At 48.3% G+C, this 17,530-nt stretch overlaps 1 protein-coding gene across 4 annotated transcripts in view; it reads right to left on the bottom strand.

The window, feature by feature from the left end:
- PAPLN (papilin, proteoglycan like sulfated glycoprotein) overlaps positions 1 to 17,530 on the bottom strand; it is a 69,466-nt gene that overhangs the window by 28,847 nt on the left and 23,089 nt on the right. For 3 of the 4 annotated variants that reach the window (XR_012903459.1, XM_075927266.1, XM_075927265.1), the window contains exons 3-12: positions 13,347 to 13,462; positions 8,941 to 9,001; positions 8,050 to 8,152; positions 6,134 to 6,264; positions 5,649 to 5,772; positions 4,709 to 4,789; positions 3,571 to 3,743; positions 2,819 to 2,942; positions 1,355 to 1,481; positions 86 to 151 (exon numbers count right to left, since the gene is read on the bottom strand). Coding sequence is in view for 3 of the 4 variants with exons in the window: in XM_075927266.1 (XP_075783381.1) it covers positions 86 to 151; positions 1,355 to 1,481; positions 2,819 to 2,942; positions 3,571 to 3,743; positions 4,709 to 4,789; positions 5,649 to 5,772; positions 6,134 to 6,264; positions 8,050 to 8,152; positions 8,941 to 9,001; positions 13,347 to 13,462 (1,106 nt within the window). In the remaining variant the exon portion in view is untranslated. The remainder of the gene's footprint in view (positions 1 to 85; positions 152 to 1,354; positions 1,482 to 2,818; positions 2,943 to 3,570; positions 3,744 to 4,708; positions 4,790 to 5,648; positions 5,773 to 6,133; positions 6,265 to 8,049; positions 8,153 to 8,940; positions 9,002 to 13,346; positions 13,463 to 17,530) is intronic. The other variant, XM_014576281.3, reaches the window with a different exon arrangement.

The raw sequence follows: 17,530 nt of genomic DNA on the forward strand, positions 1-17,530 counted from the left end.
GTTTATCAAGCAACTAGATTTTCTAGGTGGAAAGTGGGCAGAGAATAGCTGAAGCTCGCTATAATCTCTCTCTCCTTCTTGTTACCTCTTCATTTGAGAGCTCCAGGCTCCGCTGTGACTCCACACTCTCGGCAGATAGATGTAAGATATCCTTTACACACAGAACAAAGGTTTTAAGCAAGCTATAGAATTCTTGCACTACAGGCTATTGTGTAGGCAGACATGTTCCCAGGTCTCCAGGTGCCCTTAAAGCACAAGGGCTCTAACAGGCCTCACACTAATTCCACTGGATATGCAGGAAGGTGACACCAAGGTGTCTGAGGGTGATAAAATGGTACACATGGTACATACCCATGTTAGAGTCATGTGGCAGCCAACTGTAAGGGTAATGGAAGGGGAGTATGACAGCCCCAAAGGAGGAAGGATTGCAGGGCTCAGAAAGTGCTGTGACATGGGGTAATGCAGCAAGGTGACTCCTTTCACCCTTCTATTTGCAGTGAAGGGAAGAATGAACACTTAGGCTGTGTCTAGACTGCAGGCTTCTTTCGAAAGATGCTCTTTCGAAAGCATCTTTCGAAAGAGCCTCTTTCGAAAGATCGCGTCTAGTCAGCAGGCGGATCTTTCGATAGAGGAAATCCGCTTTTTCGAAAGAGAGCACCCAGCGAGTCTGGATGCTCTCTTTCGAAGACGGCCTCTTTACATTGAAGAACGCCTTCCTTCGAAAGAGGAACTTTCGAAGGAAGGCGTTCTTCCTCGTGAAACGAGGTTTACCGCCATCGAAAGAAAAGCCGCGTTCTTTCGAAATAATTTCGAAAGAACGCGGCTTGAGTCTGGACGCAGGGGAAGTTTTTTCGGGAAAAGGCTACTTTTCCCGAAAAAACCCCTGAGTCTGGACACGGCCTTAGTGAATCCTTCTCTTTCCCCCCACTTTGGCTAGGATAATATTGCCAGCAACTCTTCCTAGGAAAAGTGAGAACCCCTGTTTTCAGTCATGGACTCAGGCCATGCAAGTCAATTCCCTACAGGCACAGAAATCCATTCCCACATCTTGGATAAAACCTTTGAAAAATGACTAAGCAACTTAGCAGCCTATGTCCCACTTTCTAAAGTGACTAAGGCACGAAGTGCCATTGACCGCTGTTCTGACAGTTAAAGCTCTGCATCACCTATCCCTCGGGGTGGGCCTAGAAATCTGTTTTGGTTGGCATGTATGTTTCCTTGAACAGCTTTCAGACTGAAGTGGCGGGGGGATAGGGAGAATCTGAAAGCAATCAGCATTCTTTTCTGGGGTCTCTCTCTATGTAGTTCACAAAGGGGTTGAAGAATCCAGAAAAGTGGAGAGAGAAAGTCTCACCGTTTTGTCTGGGGACAGGCCTGAAGACCACATGTTTGGTTACTGGCTGGCTTTGATTTGTCCCTGCACATATAATCTGGATAAGCTTCATTGTCTATTGTGCAGAATACCAGCCGTGATTGGTAACCTGAAGAAAATAAGAATATTCTGGTCAGAGTGGCTTGTCCATAAAAGGGATTTAAATGCAATGGTGAGGTGAATGGCATATTTCTGTAGTAGTATGCAGCTCCCAAGCATCTGCAGGGTGCTAAGGGAACTAGGTCAGGTCTCTGTATAAGTTTTGCCCCTATAAATGGTCCAGTGGTTAGGACACTAGCGTAGGGCTTGAGAGACCTGGGTTCAGCTCCCTGCTGCCTCAGCTCTCCACATGTAAAATGAAGTTCTTAGTTTTACTCTACTTTTTGGGTGTGTTGGGAGGGATAAGTGCACGAATGACTGGGAGGTGCTCAAATTAGATGGTGATACATGCGCTGTAAGTACCTACCCTAGATACCCTTCCTGCTGGCCCAGCTACTGTTTGGAGCGGAATTTTCATTTAACTCAGGGCTGTGTCCTGTGTTTGGGAGGTTGAGGAACCAGGGTTCTAATCCCAGCTCCTGAGGCCTGTGCCCTGGCGTACGTAATTTATCTAGTCAGTGATTGTGTCTGTTGTCTGAAGCAAGTGAGTTTGTTACAATAGCAGAGCTATGGGACTGTCCCATAAGGCTGGGTCTAAGCCCAGAATGAAAGTGCATTAGCCCCTGGGGAAAGGGGCAACTCTGCATCCTTACTATCCAGGATTATAGCAATAGGGGAGGTGGTGCCACCTTCTACAGAGGCATCCTTGGACTAGTATTATGGGCAAAAGAGATGAGTCCCTGCAGCAGCTACCAGGAAAGAAGGTGAGAAAGGGCAGGCAGGTGCGCAGAACACCATGAAACTGGTTGTCAGTGAGAAACTGTGAGTGTGGTGAAGTGTATGTGGTGCAACCCACTTGGGAGCTCCGGCAGCCTCTCTGCTGGGTGGATGCTCCATGTGGAGGCACGACATGTCATATGCTCAGTGCGGGTGGGACAGTAAGGAAGTGGGCTTGGCAAGGATGTATTCTGAGTGGCTTGAGGGGCCAAACCTTGTGTAAAAGGCTGAGGCTAAACCAAAGACGACGTAGGCTGCCTGTCAGGAAGAAATCCTCAACAGGGACCTAAAAGAGGCCCCAAGGGAAGCAGCAGTAGCGCTGTCACTCAGGACAAAGATGACTAGACTGGACAAGGCACAGAAGAGCAGAATACAGCAAACAATCCTGCAGTGACCCCCAGCCTAGCCTCTGATCCAGACTCGGCCTGCTGCAGCTGCCACTGCTCCTTACTCTCTCTGTGTTGGAGAGCCTTGGGAAAGGGGTTGCTGACAGCTCTTGAGCCCTTTGGGATACTGACTATGCATTGGACACTGCCTGCTTCTCACGAGGCTGCCCCCAACCCTCTTTACCTCCACCGCACTCAGAGCTGCAGTCACTCCAGGAGCCGTAGCTCCAGCTGTAGCCTGAGCTGTGCCCTTGCAAAGGCAGGTAGTATTCATACTGCACCCCCTGGTTTGGCTCCTGGCTGATGAGCTGCAAAAGAAAGCGATGAAGTGCAAGATCCAGAAAACAAAACAGTATTTTTTCTCTCTCCTGGCTACTCTTCCCTCCCTTATCTCAGAATCCAAGCAAGGCAAATTCCCATTTCCAGCCCCCACATCCTTGTGTTCACTGGCCATTTATTTTCTGTGCTAGGTTTCCTCCTAATGCCTTCCCTAACGCATCTTAGAGCAGAAAAGAGAAAATGTGCATCTTCCCCGAAGCTGGCTGACTGTGCTGCTCCTCTGTTAGGCAGCAGGTGGTATTCTGGACTGGCCTTAAGTATAAACATAATAAAATCTTCAATCCATGAGTTTCCCTTATTGTCTTCTTGGCTAGAAAGCACAGGTGCTGGAACCAGAGGTTCCAGAGAAGATAAAATAAGATAAAAAGACTCTGGAAGGCCTATAACAAGGCCCCTTCTTACCCATGCAGGTCCCACAGATTATAAGGCTGGCCCTGGTGATAGCTCTGCTCATGGGCCTCAGTACAGGTGTATCATCTCCTTGTCATCTATTGACATCGTCTTGTAGAAACGAGCACATCAGTCACCTCTTCAAAACATGACATGCAGCCCAAGACCAACGACCGCAGCACTGAGAGGGTAAACCCAGCTGCTTACCTCAATGACTAAGGGCTCGGTGGTGGGACCCCTGGAGTGAAGCTGCTCAGGGGCCAAGTCCCCTTCAGAACCTCGATCGTAGTGCACAACTGTGCTAGCGATGTGCAGGTCTCGGCTGAAATCAATCGTCCAGTGCCCATTCAGATAGTACTCCCCCTGCACATTCTTAACGGCTGCACAAAACCATAATGCACAAAAGAGGAGGTGGGGGATGAATGGTTTGGAAGAGCCACTATTCAAGTGACAGGTTAACACCAGTTCAACCAGACGCATATGGCTTTACACTCTGCTCTAAAAATCTCACAGGCCATTAGCAACTCACGAAGGCCTCAGTTCCACCACTTGACATTCAGCTTTTTCAGACAAGCACCACAACCTTCCTGTAAGCTCCAAGTCACTGCTGGGCTAACCTGCCATTGTCCAATAGGCAGTGGCAATTGGGGCATCAAACATGGTAACTGATAGGAAATAAACACCCACGTGTGCTCAGTATCTTCTGCGCGGGAGCAGGGTGACACGATTCCAGCTTGACAAATGCTCCCTGCTGTTTTGCTCGGGTTCTCTGCTTTTCTGCATGGTGAGCCTTTTTCACTGTACAGTGAGACTTTTTTCTGAGTCTCAGACCTGAGCACTCCTCTCTCTCTAATGGTGCCCAATAGCCGAACCTGGATTTAGAACTGAACTTTGTGTCCAGCCTCTCCTTTTGCAGGGGACAAGATCAAGTTTCCACTCCAAATTAGGGATGTAAAATGCAGGTTACAAAGTTAAACACAACATTTAAGCTGTTAATTGGACCTGGCGGGTTGCTCTGGGCAGGACAGGCTGAGCCCACTGTGGGTATGGGGGGCTGCTCTGGCCAGGCCGGGCATGTTGTGGGCAGGGGGCTGCTCCAGCCAGGCCATGAGCCTACTGCACCACACTGTGGGCAGAGGGGGGGAGTGAAGGAGGATCTGCTCCAGCTGGGCTGGGCACCGGTTAACCAGTTACCCTGGTAAGCATGCCAGCAAGGCATGGTTAATTCTTTTCATCCCTACCCCAAATACCTCTGAACACTGGTGTATTTGAAAGTCAAATTAGCATTTTGTGGCTTGAGTCCATCTATGTTGTAGTAGTAAACTCATTACAATGTTGGTCTTACCCAGGAAGTTCCTGCTGGGCATAACTTCCTTAATGCGGAGGCTTGTGGCTCCCATGGGAATGATGAAGATTTGATTGTAACCTGAAGAAAAATGAAGGCAGTTGGTACAGTACAGACAAACAGTGATGAAGGTTGGGAGAGAGTCGCTCACGTGTACAGGAGCTGTAACCAGTTTCACTAGCGGCTGCATGGATGAGTTATGAGATTACCAAAAAGAGCTCAGTCCAGCTGGTGCAGCTTCATTGATATTAGGGTGTCTGCACCAAGAGGTGTTTCACCCATGGAGGAGCCCACCCATTTCACAGATAATATACATCTAAGAACAGCGTTATCAGAGCATCACACCCTGAGGACAATAGTCAGGGGTCTGCTTGGGCTTCCACTGTAAACCCTGTTTCCTATCTCAGACATTATGGAATGTTGAAACTCAACAGACAAAGATTCATACCAGAGCAACCCTGGGGATGAAGTAGGTCAGAGCCAGCCAAATGTGGGCAAGCCAGGTCCCAAGTCCTGGCCCCAGTCTCCTATTCCTTTTGGGGGGGAGGGGAGTTCTGCAAAGCCTGAGTAACCAGCCTCATTGGGCAGAGCACTTCCAGCAGGCATGCTGTGATGGACAGTTCAATGGAACCTCTTTTATTTAGAAGAGTTGTAGCATCTACAAGAGACTAAGAGCTGGGGAAGATATGGGGGGAGTGGGAGAACCTGAGGGCTGCAGTGGGAACTAGGAGGAGGACCCCAGCTAAAAGCGGTTAGTATGTTTCTTAGCTCTAGCACAGCAAAAAGCAGCCTGCAGTACAGGCGGTTTGGGTGGGTGCCCTGGTTAAATAGCTTCTGAGCAGGCAGCTACACCAGCTCCAGGCAAAGGGCCAGAACAAATCTAGGCTTCACTCTGTCCTTCTCCCCTGTTCACCCTTCTAGAGAATCCAGACTACTGTACCTTTGGGAAGGTTGAGCACATCAAAAATGCCCTTCACTTCGTAGCAGGCCCTGCCATCCCCTCCACACTGCAGGCACTTGTCTTCCTTCTTTGCAGAACTGAGCATGTTGTCACAGCCGACAGCCTGTCAGAGCACAATGGCTTTGATGTGCTTAAACCAAAACCAGAGCATGTAGTGGGAAGAAAGAAAAGGTCACGGCCAAGACTGATCACTAGGTGGAGGCTACATTAGATAGCTCAAGAGAGCAGGAGAATGGGTGGGTGATCACGGTCTCGTGGTTAGCTCTCCCCAAGAATCCACAGAAAATTATGCACATACTCCCCATTCTTCCTTTGGTTCCCCAGAAACCAAATGAGTTTGCTGTGTTGTTGGATAACAAAGGGTATCACTTGGGAAGTGCTGGATTGGACAAAGGGGGATGCCAACAAGACTGACATACTCGCTCTCTCCCATAGAAAAGGGATGAGGTGGTAGGATGACTTACTTGGCAAACTCCCTCGACACAGACGTCCCGTTTGCCTGGCTCACAGGGCGTCCCATCAGCCACTGCTGCCTTATGCCTATAGTAGAAGTTCTCCCCCTTGGGAATACAGTTTAACTCACATTTATTGGGAGCTGAAAGGGAAGAAAACAGCAGGTGTCACTTGACATGGCTAGACACACCACGAGTCTGAACCTGAAATGTTGGATTAGGGCCTGAGCAGCGGATTGCTATTAACATTAATGACTAGTTCCTACAGAGTACATTCCCAAGTGGTAGGAGGCTTTTCAGGGAGACAGAACAAATCTTAACACAGAAGAATACCGGTAACATCAACAAGCAAAGAGTGAAATTCTTCAGGCAAGTGTAAAAAAAACCCCAATAACTCAGAGCTGGCTGGGTGAATGGAAGATAAGCAGAGTGCAGCAGTTAGAGCAGGAAACTGAGAGCCAGGGTTTCTGACTTCTATCCTTGCCTTTGGACCCGGCTCTTTGAGTGTCTGTGATGGGGCTGGCCAGCCCCACACTGAACAAGGGGGCGGAGAGCCGGCCTAATGGTTAGACTACGCCCCTCCCCCGCAGCCCTGCTGGGCATGCTCGCAGTGCAGCCCAGGTATAAAAGGCTGCAGGGCTGCTCAGCTGGGGCTGGCCACTAGAGGGGAAGGAGCTCCTGTCCGGACACAGGAGCCACAGCCGCTGCAGCTGGAACAAGAGACACTGGACCAGCTACCCCTGCCGCTGCTGTTCCCGGGACGAGCCGGGCCGCAACGCCACCCTAGAAGCTGTTGCTGTGCAGCCACTCTAGAAGCTGTCGCTGCCCCAACCACCGCTGATTCCAATGCCACACCTGCCAACATTGCTGCTGTAGCCAGACCTGCATCCACAGGTGGGACCGCTGTTGGCCAGGGCGAGGGGGTAGGAAGCAACCCAGGGTGGGGAGCAGGAAAGGACGCAGCGGGCTTGGTGAGTTTCGGGGAGAACTCCCCGCTGAGCCAATGGTGGGAACCACCTGACACTGATAGGGCCCTGGGTTGGGGCCCGGTGGAGAGGGATGGTCCGGGCCTCCCTACCCTTTCCTCCCAGATCACGGATGATGAGGGGATCCCATAAGGACTAGGCCGCAGGGCCTGCATTCAAAGGACCAGACCTTGGGGTTAAGGGGGTGGGGCTGGTGAACCCCGCCACAGTGTCCTTGAGCATATCACAAGCAGCAACATTGTTGGCAGTGTTTACTAACTAGAAGGCTACGTCTACACTGGCCCCTTTTCCGGAAGGGGCATGTAAATTTCAGCAGTCGTCGTAGGGAAATCCGCGGGGGATTTAAATATCCCCCGCGGCATTTAAATAAAAATGTCCGCCGCTTTTTTCCGGCTTTTAAAAAAGCCGGAAAAGAGCGTCTAGACTGGCCCCGATCCTTCCTACTTCAAAGTAGGAATAAGAGCCTCCGAAAAAGGGCGCTTTTTCCGGAGGATCGGGGCCAGTCTAGACGCTCTTTTCCGGCTTTTTTAAAAGCCGGAAAAAAGCGGCGGACATTTTTATTTAAATGCCGCGGGGGATATTTAAATCCCCCGCGGATTTCCCTACGACGACTCATGAAATTTACATGCCCCTTCCGGAAGAGGGGCCAGTGTAGACGTAGCCGAAGAGCTTGGATTTTGGGCTCTCCAATCTGAGAGATCTTTTGCCTGATTATCAAAGGCGTTGAAGAGCTGCTGGAGCTATAGATTTCTGTGCCTCAAGGAAGCCTTACCAGAGCTCTTGTGCAATTGTTCTGGAAGATGATCCATTCCAATGGACAGCTATCGCTGGTCTAGAAGAGGACCACTCCAGACCAGACATCTTTGCAAACAGACCCCCCCAACTTTCAGGCAAAGCCAAAGACCCCCAAATCAAACAAGATTAAAACTTTGAATCTGTTACCTCCATAATAAGGTAGCCACTTGTATCTCTTTCCTTGGAATTCTGTCCCATCAAACTCGGCACATTGCTCTGCTCGGAAGTCCCTGGAGCCCCCAGAGCAGCTCTGTGGGAAAAGAGAGAAGCCAGTTGCACATTATTCTCATAAGGAGAGGGGAGGTAAAGGAAAGGATCTTACTATGGAGTGTTCCTCACAGCTTCCCCAGAAACCAGCAATGACAAAGTCATCCCTAAATGCAGCTCAGGCACATGATAACACATTACCCTGTCTCTAGATCAAGACAGCTTCCTTCTTACCATAAAGAGGGTGATTAGGGAACTACTTCTTCCCAGATGGAAGGTCTTTGGATGGCTACTATGCTACACCCAGGAACATCAGCAGTGTGAGTGCTCCCTGATCCCATTCCATGGCATTGTCCTTAATAAACTGGAGACCATCTCACAGTCACAGGAGTCAGACCCAGAGCCCTAACCCTTTACTCCATATTGTCTTCCTGCTCCCCACTGTCTCTCAAATGCAACCTTAATGATCTATATGTGATGGGAATCTCTGAATGAGAATTTCTTCTATTATCCAGAGCCTAAGGTGGTAAGCAGATGCTGGAATTTTTAGAACGCAGAGGACGCTAACCCTGCTAACACCTACAGCCACCAGAGTTGGCATGTGCCCAGAATCAATTGTGTAAGGGCAAAAATTCTAATCTGAGGTCACTTGTGAGCCTCCCCAAGCAGAGTTCACCAGCGACACTGGCACTCCTGGGGGGAAGAAAAATCTCATTGGCACTGAGGGGGGCTCAGCACTTGGCTTCTGATCAAAATTAAGCTCCTCACGGAGGAGGAGCAGCCAGGAGAGGATGCACAGGGTACTGAATACTGCACAAGCGAAGACTGTACCTGAATACTGCACAAGCGATAGTTCCGAGTTGGTCCAATACAGTTAGACCCACCATCTGCCCTGAAGGACAGAGACACAACATGAAGTAATTCTGAAGAGATTGGAAATATCATCCCCACTGATTGTTAATCTCCCAGGTAACACTGTAAATTCATCAGCACGTTGCACTTAGCACTAAGACACATTCCTTGTCCCAAGGAGCTAACAACTGAAGATTCTTGGCATCTTTCAGCATATTCTCTTGCTGCAATCTTATTATAGACGATGTATTGCCACAGGGTGGTTTTTTAAGTTTTCTGGGGGCAACATATTTTTTTTAGCAATTAGTGGAGACAGTTTCTTTTATTCTTTGCTGGCTTTTTATAAACACGGAGCGCTCTGTCTAACAATATCTGTGAGATAAGGCATGTCTACCTGGGGGGGGGGGGAGAGTAGGAATAGTGGGTGGGTTGGTAATGGATAGGAAGCCAGCGTGTACACTTCAAACTGCATTTACAGTTCACATTCCTGCTGTTGTGGGGCTCCTGAGCTGGAAGAACAGAATGTGCCAAAGGGAAGGGAGGTAACTGTCTTCCCTGGTTCTATATCTGATTCTTCAAATTGGGAGGCAGCAGGATACAGCTCAATGTCTAATAAGTTAATAGCCATGGAGACATAGGATGTATCCAGACAGACTAGGGGTTTATGGGGTACTGGGCCACAACAAGTAGAGGCAGGTCATAAAGCAAAAGGAAGAGGCATGCTTGGAAATTTTGAGAGTTTTTCTGATTATTGCAGAACTCTTATAAAAAACTTATTTAAACAGGAGATTGAGGAGCCAAAAGGAGCAGAAGGGAGGCTGCCTACTGTTTCAGCCTGTTATTTTGGGCTAGGTCTACAGAAGGATTTCTTTGACCCATCATTCTCAAATGGGGGCAGGCCTACCTGCTCAGAGAAGGTTCAGTCATTGTTACCACCTCCCCATCTCTCCTGCTTAGAGGCTAGATGCCACAATGTTAACAGTGTCTGAACAATGGGCACTGATGGGAAATGGCACCTGTTAGGAATCATGGGTCTAAAACAGAGCAGCCAGAAAATAGAAAGTCCCTCCTGTGAAAAAGTCACATTTGGGGGGGAGGGGGGATTGTCCACACATCAAAAATGCAAAATTCTTCACAGAAAAGGATTTCCAGAACAATTCCATGTGGGGAGAACTAAATGGTCTCAACTAAGGACTGAGGTTGCCAGAGGCCAAGTGCCCCTGCTCCCCAACTTCCTGGACCTCAGCCTCACCACCTCCTCTCCCTGGCAGCAGGAAGAAGAAAACCAAGGCAGCTCAGCTCCCCCATCAGAGAGGCAGCCAGACAGGGGGTGGCAGGAAGACAGAGCACAGGGGAAGTAGAAATCTGGGCATTCAGCCTTCATCAGCCTGCCTGAAAGGCTCTTGCCAATTTTGTTTTTGCCCTGAAGCAGAAAATGAAATTGACAAGAGCCTTTCTAGCAGAGAGGGGTTGTTTCAATTTTTCTGACAGACAATCAAAATATTTCTAGAAATCCCTTGGGGTGGGGGAGACGTGTTTTAGACTTTTTTGTCCCAATTTGGGATGTTTTTTTAAATGTGATTTTTTTCCCCCAGATCCCTTTTCTGACCAGATCAATTTCACACCTATGACTCCCATTAGGTGCTATCTCACCAAAGGACACGGCCATGTGGACGTATCTTAGGCACTGTTAACACTGTGCCATTAAAAACCATCCCAGTGGAAAATTTCCCACCGGCTTTGATCAGAAAGTCTTAGCATAGACACAGCTTTCAGCCACAAGGAGAATGATGTGCACAACACAGCGCCTATTTCCTCTGCAGGGCAGAGTACTATAATCCTGACCTGAAAGACACCTTTTTGCCCTCCCAAACTTATGCCCCAAATAGGGATGCAAGCGACTAGTCGACTACCTGATAAGCATATGAATAGTCGCTCCCCCTGCTGCCTCTATCAAAGAGGGGCAGCAAGAAGGGGGAGCAGGAGCTGGTGCTGGGAGGAGCCAGCTTAAAAGCTGGCTCCGCCCCCAGTACCATCTCCATGGTGGGAGGAGGAGGGCAGGAAAGGCAGAGGCAGAGCAGGGGACTGGGCACAAGTTGGGAACCAGCTGATTGCCAGCTCACACTCGGTCCACCCTGCTGCGCCTTTGCTTTAAATGTATTAAGAGCCTGGCGGCTCCTCATTTTAAAAGCAAAGGTGCAGTTTCTGGGACCAGGTTCAAGCTGGGACAACTAATTCCCAGCTTGCACTCAGTCCCCCTTGCTGCACCTTTTCCTTTTAAATGTATTAAGAGTCTGGAGGCTCTTAATACATTTAAAAGGCAGAGCCGCAGTGCAGTTAGCTCCTGAACCAGGAGCTCCCTGTTGTGGCTCTGCAGTTTCCCCCCCCTTATCAACTAATCGAGTAGTCAATGGAAATGTCATCAACTACTTGATTAGCTGATTAAATGCAATTTAACATCCCTACCCCCACACAAAACTTGTTTCATCCAATTAACTTCAAACCTTCCAACGATGCCATTTTCCTCTAGCATGGACATTTCAGACTGAGGAGAGCTCTGTTCAGAAAGTTAGAAGAAAATCCCCATCAGGTTTATAATGAAAATTATGTGAAAATCTTTCTAGTATAATGGAAAGATTATGTATAATACTGTGAGTATTAGAGATGGCCGCAAACTGTATCCTCACATAAAAAGCCCTTGCTCAGCCCCCTTGAAGGAGGGGCAATTTGGATTTGCTCCCCTGAGTCAGAACTCATCACCATAATTTTAGCTGTGGCTAGTACTGAAAACTAGCAAAGGCCTATTTTCTGGATCTTTGGAGAACAGTTGGTTTCACAAGATTTAAGATATTTGGGCTGAAATGTTGTCAGGAAAGCTTATGCAATTTTGGCATAATCAAAACCAAACTGTAGCCTTGTTCAGCTTTGAAGCCACACTCCAAACCCTATTAAAAGAAACCTAAATTCAGCACCTAGGCTGGTGTACATTGGTGGAGCTCCACTGAGGATAATGGAGCAATGCTGATTTACGCTCCCTAGGGACCTGGCACCATTCTGCATCCAAGCCCTCCTCCCCCGATTCATCCTATTGGTACACATTATATTCCACTTCATCTAGATAGACTCTTTAGGGGGAGAGCTGCTTATTTGAGCTCTGATTGCATCAGGTCTGGCCTTACCATGAGGCGAACTGAGGCGCCGCCGCCTCAGATGCCAGACTGGGGGGGGGGGGCATCGCTAGGACCCAGAGCGTAGAAAATTGTGTCTGCTGCTGGGGCATATGCATTCTCTCTGCTCTAGATGCACAGAGATGGTGGAGGGCCATGAGAGGAGTAGAACAGGAAGAAGGCAGAATTGAGACCTTTCAAAGTTTTGGCCCAAGCGAGGGGGTAGAGAGGTGTCATTTGAGCTCCCCGCCTCAGGTGCCAAAATATTGTGGGCTGGCCCTGGACTGCATTCACCCCATTCTCCCCAGGCCCTGTAGAAATCAGTCTGCTGCCTCGCCCTGCAGACTTATTTGAGATACCACCCAGAAAATGGATTTAGCCTTATTTCCACATAGGAAACTAGGAGATTTACTCAGCATTGCTTGGGACCTTAACTCAATTTTTGTTTTTTGGAAAATAAAATGAAAACGTACAAGCTTCATTTAAATCATTGCTCTGGGCTGGGCCTTGGGATGAGAGGTGCAGCATGCAGGCTGCCCTGGCGAGAGAGGACAACCCTCACCCTCTCTTACGGCAGCAGCATGGAGCCAGGTGAGAAGCACCTTCCTGCAGCTCCAGTGGGCACAGCTGGGGAAGGTGCCATTTCCCCTGGCTGGGCCAGGCCCAGGTTTGTCAGCTCCCTGTGCTCCCCAGCCTGAGTGAGAAATGCAGCAAACTGTGCACTTTCCCCTCACTCCCTGATGAAGGGGAATGGTCAGCAATGTTCCTGTACAAATGTGGGGGAGCTTCACCTTAAGGGTGCCTGGGAGGTGGGACGCTCAGGGCTGGGGCAGTCCAGGATCGGAGGACGTGCCCCCAACTAGTCCCTTTCACCTGCCTGGTGATTCCATCTCTTTTCTGTATAGTTTTCAGAGAAGCAATCCCATGCCAGGCATATCCCATTTTCCTGGCACAACCAAACCCTGACCTGGCTTTCAGTTATGATAAGAGGGAGCTGCATAACAAATTTGGTGGTCCTAGCTCTTATTATTTAGAAGCAGTTCTTGAACAGACAGACAGACAAACTCTCTCAAATATATTGTAGTTAAGAGAGGTCAAATTGACTGACCACTCATTTCCCCAAGAGACATTGGAAATTTACCTTAAGCTACCTGGTGATGCCTTTTGTGGGAGGAGAAAGAGCTCAGCATTATATATATATAAAAAAAAAGCACTCACCTTTGTGAGTAGCAGCGCCGCTGTCGAAAACTGATGCCCCCACCACAGCTCCGACTGCACTCACTCCATTCTCCCCAGCCCCCCCAGAAATCAGCCTGCCGCCTTGCCTTGCGGGCCTGTGAAAACCAAACATTCAAGCAAACACGGTGAGATAGAACAAAAGCAGCAAAAATAAACAACTATTCCATGCTGTATCAAGCCAAGGTACCAAACCATTCCCTCTCCCTAGCTATTGGGTAAGGAGACAGAGGAAAGTGGAGAAGAGCCAGGAAAGAAAAGTCTTAAGTACTAGAAAACGCATCTAGTGTAAGGATGTTAAGTACTAGTTGATCCCTGTCCCCCCCCCCCCCCCCCCCGTGCCTCTATCAGAGAGAGGCAGCGGAGTGGGGGGGGGAGAGAGAAGTGATCCCGGGCTCAGCTATGTGGCGCTGCCCCTTTGAAATGCTGCCTCAGCGTTTCAAAGCAGCAGCACCACATGGAGCCTGGGGTCAGCTGGGGACTCCCCAGCTGATCCTGGGCTCCACGTGGCATTTCAAAGCAGTAGCTTCATGAGGGTGCTTCTGCTTTGAAATGAACAAAAGCTCCCGCTGGGGACTCTTGTACATTTCAAAGCTGGCATGCTGTATGGAGCCCAGAGTCAGCGGAACTTCCCGCTGGCCCTGGGCGGCACGCGGAGTTCCGTGTTCCTCCGCTGAAATGTACAAGAGCCCCAGTGGGAGCTCTTCTACATTTTAAAGGAGAAACACGGAAGTGTCTATCGACTAGTTGAGTAATCGATGGAAATTCCATCAACTACTCGACTAGTAAATGACTCGCTATTTAACTTCATTAATCTAGTGCCCTGCCACTTCACACAGAGTCTCAAGCCCAAAGTCTGCAGTGCAGTTTTATGGCCCCACACACGGAGTCCTGTGAACTTGAGCCAGCTGATCTGGGCCACAGATCTTTTATTGCAGCATAGACACGAAAGCCAGCTCTATTCACCTTCAATCTATTCAGCTGCCTCTTAGAATGGAGCCTACCTCACTTTCTCAAAACTTTACACATAGTGCTATATCCCAGACTAGCCAAAAAGATATGCTGACAGACATCACCATCCCAGAACAGATCAATGGAGCCATCCACTCCTGTATCCAGGCCAGATTCTTAAGAGAAAGGCATAAAATACCCATAGTGCACCTGTCTGCAAAACAATTGCAGGGAAGGACATTTTTTCCTAAACCTGACTATCCCTAGTGATCATCACATGCTCGGAAGCATCAGCACTGATAGCCCTAATCATTTTTATAGTCTAGATGACATTCCTACCTCAATTATGCTAAGAGACCCCATAGAGGTAAATTGGACTAGAATAAGTTCTTGGTACTAAGAGAACATTGCCCTAGAAGAGTATAAAATATTGTAGCTGGGGGAAACCTGGTGCATTGCAGGCAGCATGATCTGTACAAAATAGGATGAGGAACTCTGTGGATGGGGAAAAAGATTCTGAGAAGGAATAACAATTGCAGACATGAAAGGAGATTAATTACTATGCAATTAATTGGCAGTAACCAGGAGAAAAAACAGTGTACTACCAGGAGAGATGGGAATTCTGCAGTAATAGTGCAATCTGGATTTAGAATAGTAACTGAAAATAAGGTTTGTAACTAGGATTGTGTGTCTGTGTTCACAGGGATCTATTTGCAAATCCTGTGGTTGAGAGGGGGCTAAGTGTGCTGCTTGGTCAGTAAACCAGCATTGCTACTGTGAGGATAATGGAGCTGAGATGGGTATAAAAGGTTGCAACAGGAGTCAGGAGTGGTCTGCACAACCACTCCATTTCCTTTGCCCTTTCATTTTATAATTCTATCCAAAAAGCAATTACGTTTGTCTAACAGGATTTATGAATCCAGGATGCCTACTGCTAATGGTTACATCACTCTCAAGGGCCCAGACACTGGACTGAATCCAAGCTATACTGGGTACAGATCAGGAAGGGAAGGGTGCAAAGGTGACTATGTCTTTGGGCATCCCTAGACATTCTTTGGGACTATAAATATGAATGTATGTAATAGTCAACTCTTACACTATTAACAGCCTGGCAAAAGAGAACAGCAAAACGTTAGTAACTCCCTGTGCGCTAAGTGCTACGGCAATACCTGTGCTAGGAAGACATGTGTGTTCTTGATAAAGCTGGCATGGCCCTGCACCCAGACCTCTTCTGCCACTTGCACTCCAGGGATGGGCTCCAGCTGAAGAACAGGCTGTTGTGGGCTGGCATCACAACATCGCTCATTATGGTCTTACACTGTAGCTGAACAGCCACTGAGTTGGGTCGGGTCAGGCTGATCCTAAGATGATTGTTTCAGATCTGCAGTGCAAGTGTTGGCCGAGTAATAGCTTGGCCTGGATCTTGTAAACTACCAAATTCATCTTTTCCCAAAAAACGGGGTGGGTAAAGTCCCCCTTGAGTTCTGGAGATGTTTTTTTTAAATCTGCATTTCCCTGCTCATATACAAATCCTTTATGCAACACCTGCAGTAGTGTCTCCTCTCTCCCTCTTGTACAGAATGGGTCTCCCTTTGCTGATCCAACAATCACAGGAATCATCCCGCTGTATTTTTGTCACTGCTACCAAATCACACTCACGATTGTCTTGCTGCAGCATCCTCTGGAGTTCTTCCTGCCTATTTCCCGGGATACTCTTCTAGCATTTGTAAGGATGCACTTTGCATTCCTATTTGCACCACACAAGCTGAGTACAATCCTCTCCAATTTCTTCCTCTGCAAATCTACAATTCAACTCCCTTGAGATGACTCCCTTGGTGCTGACCATCTCTCCCATCCTAGCCACAGCACTGCTCTCTCTGCATTACAGGCACTTCCATGCACTTTCCCCCCTTTGAGTCAATATCTCCCTGTCCAGAGCACCCATTGCTGATGTGTAGGGCTCAAAACTGATCTTAGTCACCAGTCTGTCTCATTCATGCTTTCCCCGTCAGATATAACCTGATGGATGTCTGGCTCCCCTTCCTACCTTGCCATTTTAGGAATGGCCCCATCTGGGGAGTTTTGGGCCTCAATGTTTTAAGCTGATTCTCCAGTCCTCTGTACTGGTTTCAGTCTGTATCCTCCCCCTACTTCCTCTGCTCTACACATTGAGATGAATGAAACATGCTAGAGTTCTGTTGCTCTGCAATGCTTCTGCTCTCTACCAGCTGGCTGATTCAGAAGCACCATTAATTCACGCTGGAAACAAAGGATCTTTTCGTCAGCAGAGAGGAAGAAAACATCTAGATCACATCCTGAGGCACAGCAGCTGAGAATCAGATAACTGGGAGGAGGGTCAGAAGGCAACAGCTGCCCTCAAGCCCTCCCATAGTATATGGTCATGATGTAAATATTCAAGCATCTCTGCTGTACAAGTATTATTTTTCTTTCTTCCCTGTACACACAGTGACATCCAAGGAGGTACTTTACTGCAGGTTTATGGGCCTGCGGAGTCCAGGAGCAGCCAATAACTCAATACTGCATCATTTAGCCATAGCTCAAAAAAAAGCTCTCTCAGTATAGCGACAGGGGTGTTTCCCACTCTGAGCTTAGCGCTCATATATGCACTAGGCTTGTTTTGTGTGCATGTGTACAGACGTGCATAAATATGTAGATATTTTATAGGTCTGTGTATTCATGACAGATACAAAATCTATCATTATGTAATCTTGTAATGAGCTGTTTCTGGCTGCCGTTTTCCAGTTTTCGCCTTTCTTTGCTCTGCTCAGCCTCGGCATGCTTTCATCTGTTGTCAGCTTTGATGACTAAACCCCTGTCCCTGCTGGACCCTGGAGCAGAATCCACAAACTTCATTATTATTAGTGTACCTCCAGCTCCATTTTTCTGCCTTCGGCAACACACATCCACGGAGTTATCAAATTTGCCATGGGTGCGCCTAGAAGAACGGGTTTTAACATGCGAGAGAAAGCAATGCAGAGTACAGAACTGGCCTGCCTTGCAAACAAAGGCATCAGAAACACAAGCCCTGGTGAGCTGTGCTTACCTGCCAGCTGGCTAATGGGTACAATGGTTAAAACAGGAGAATGATACGTGCCCTCTTGCTGACTGTCTCCTCTGCTTGGACACCTTGTACTCCCGGGGCATAGAAGATTTTAAAGAGTAAGACTACTCAGAAGAGCAGGATATTGGAGTAA

The sequence above is a fragment of the Pelodiscus sinensis genome, chromosome 4 (assembly GCF_049634645.1).
Source record: "Pelodiscus sinensis isolate JC-2024 chromosome 4, ASM4963464v1, whole genome shotgun sequence".
Classification (NCBI taxonomy): domain Eukaryota; kingdom Metazoa; phylum Chordata; order Testudines; family Trionychidae; genus Pelodiscus; species Pelodiscus sinensis.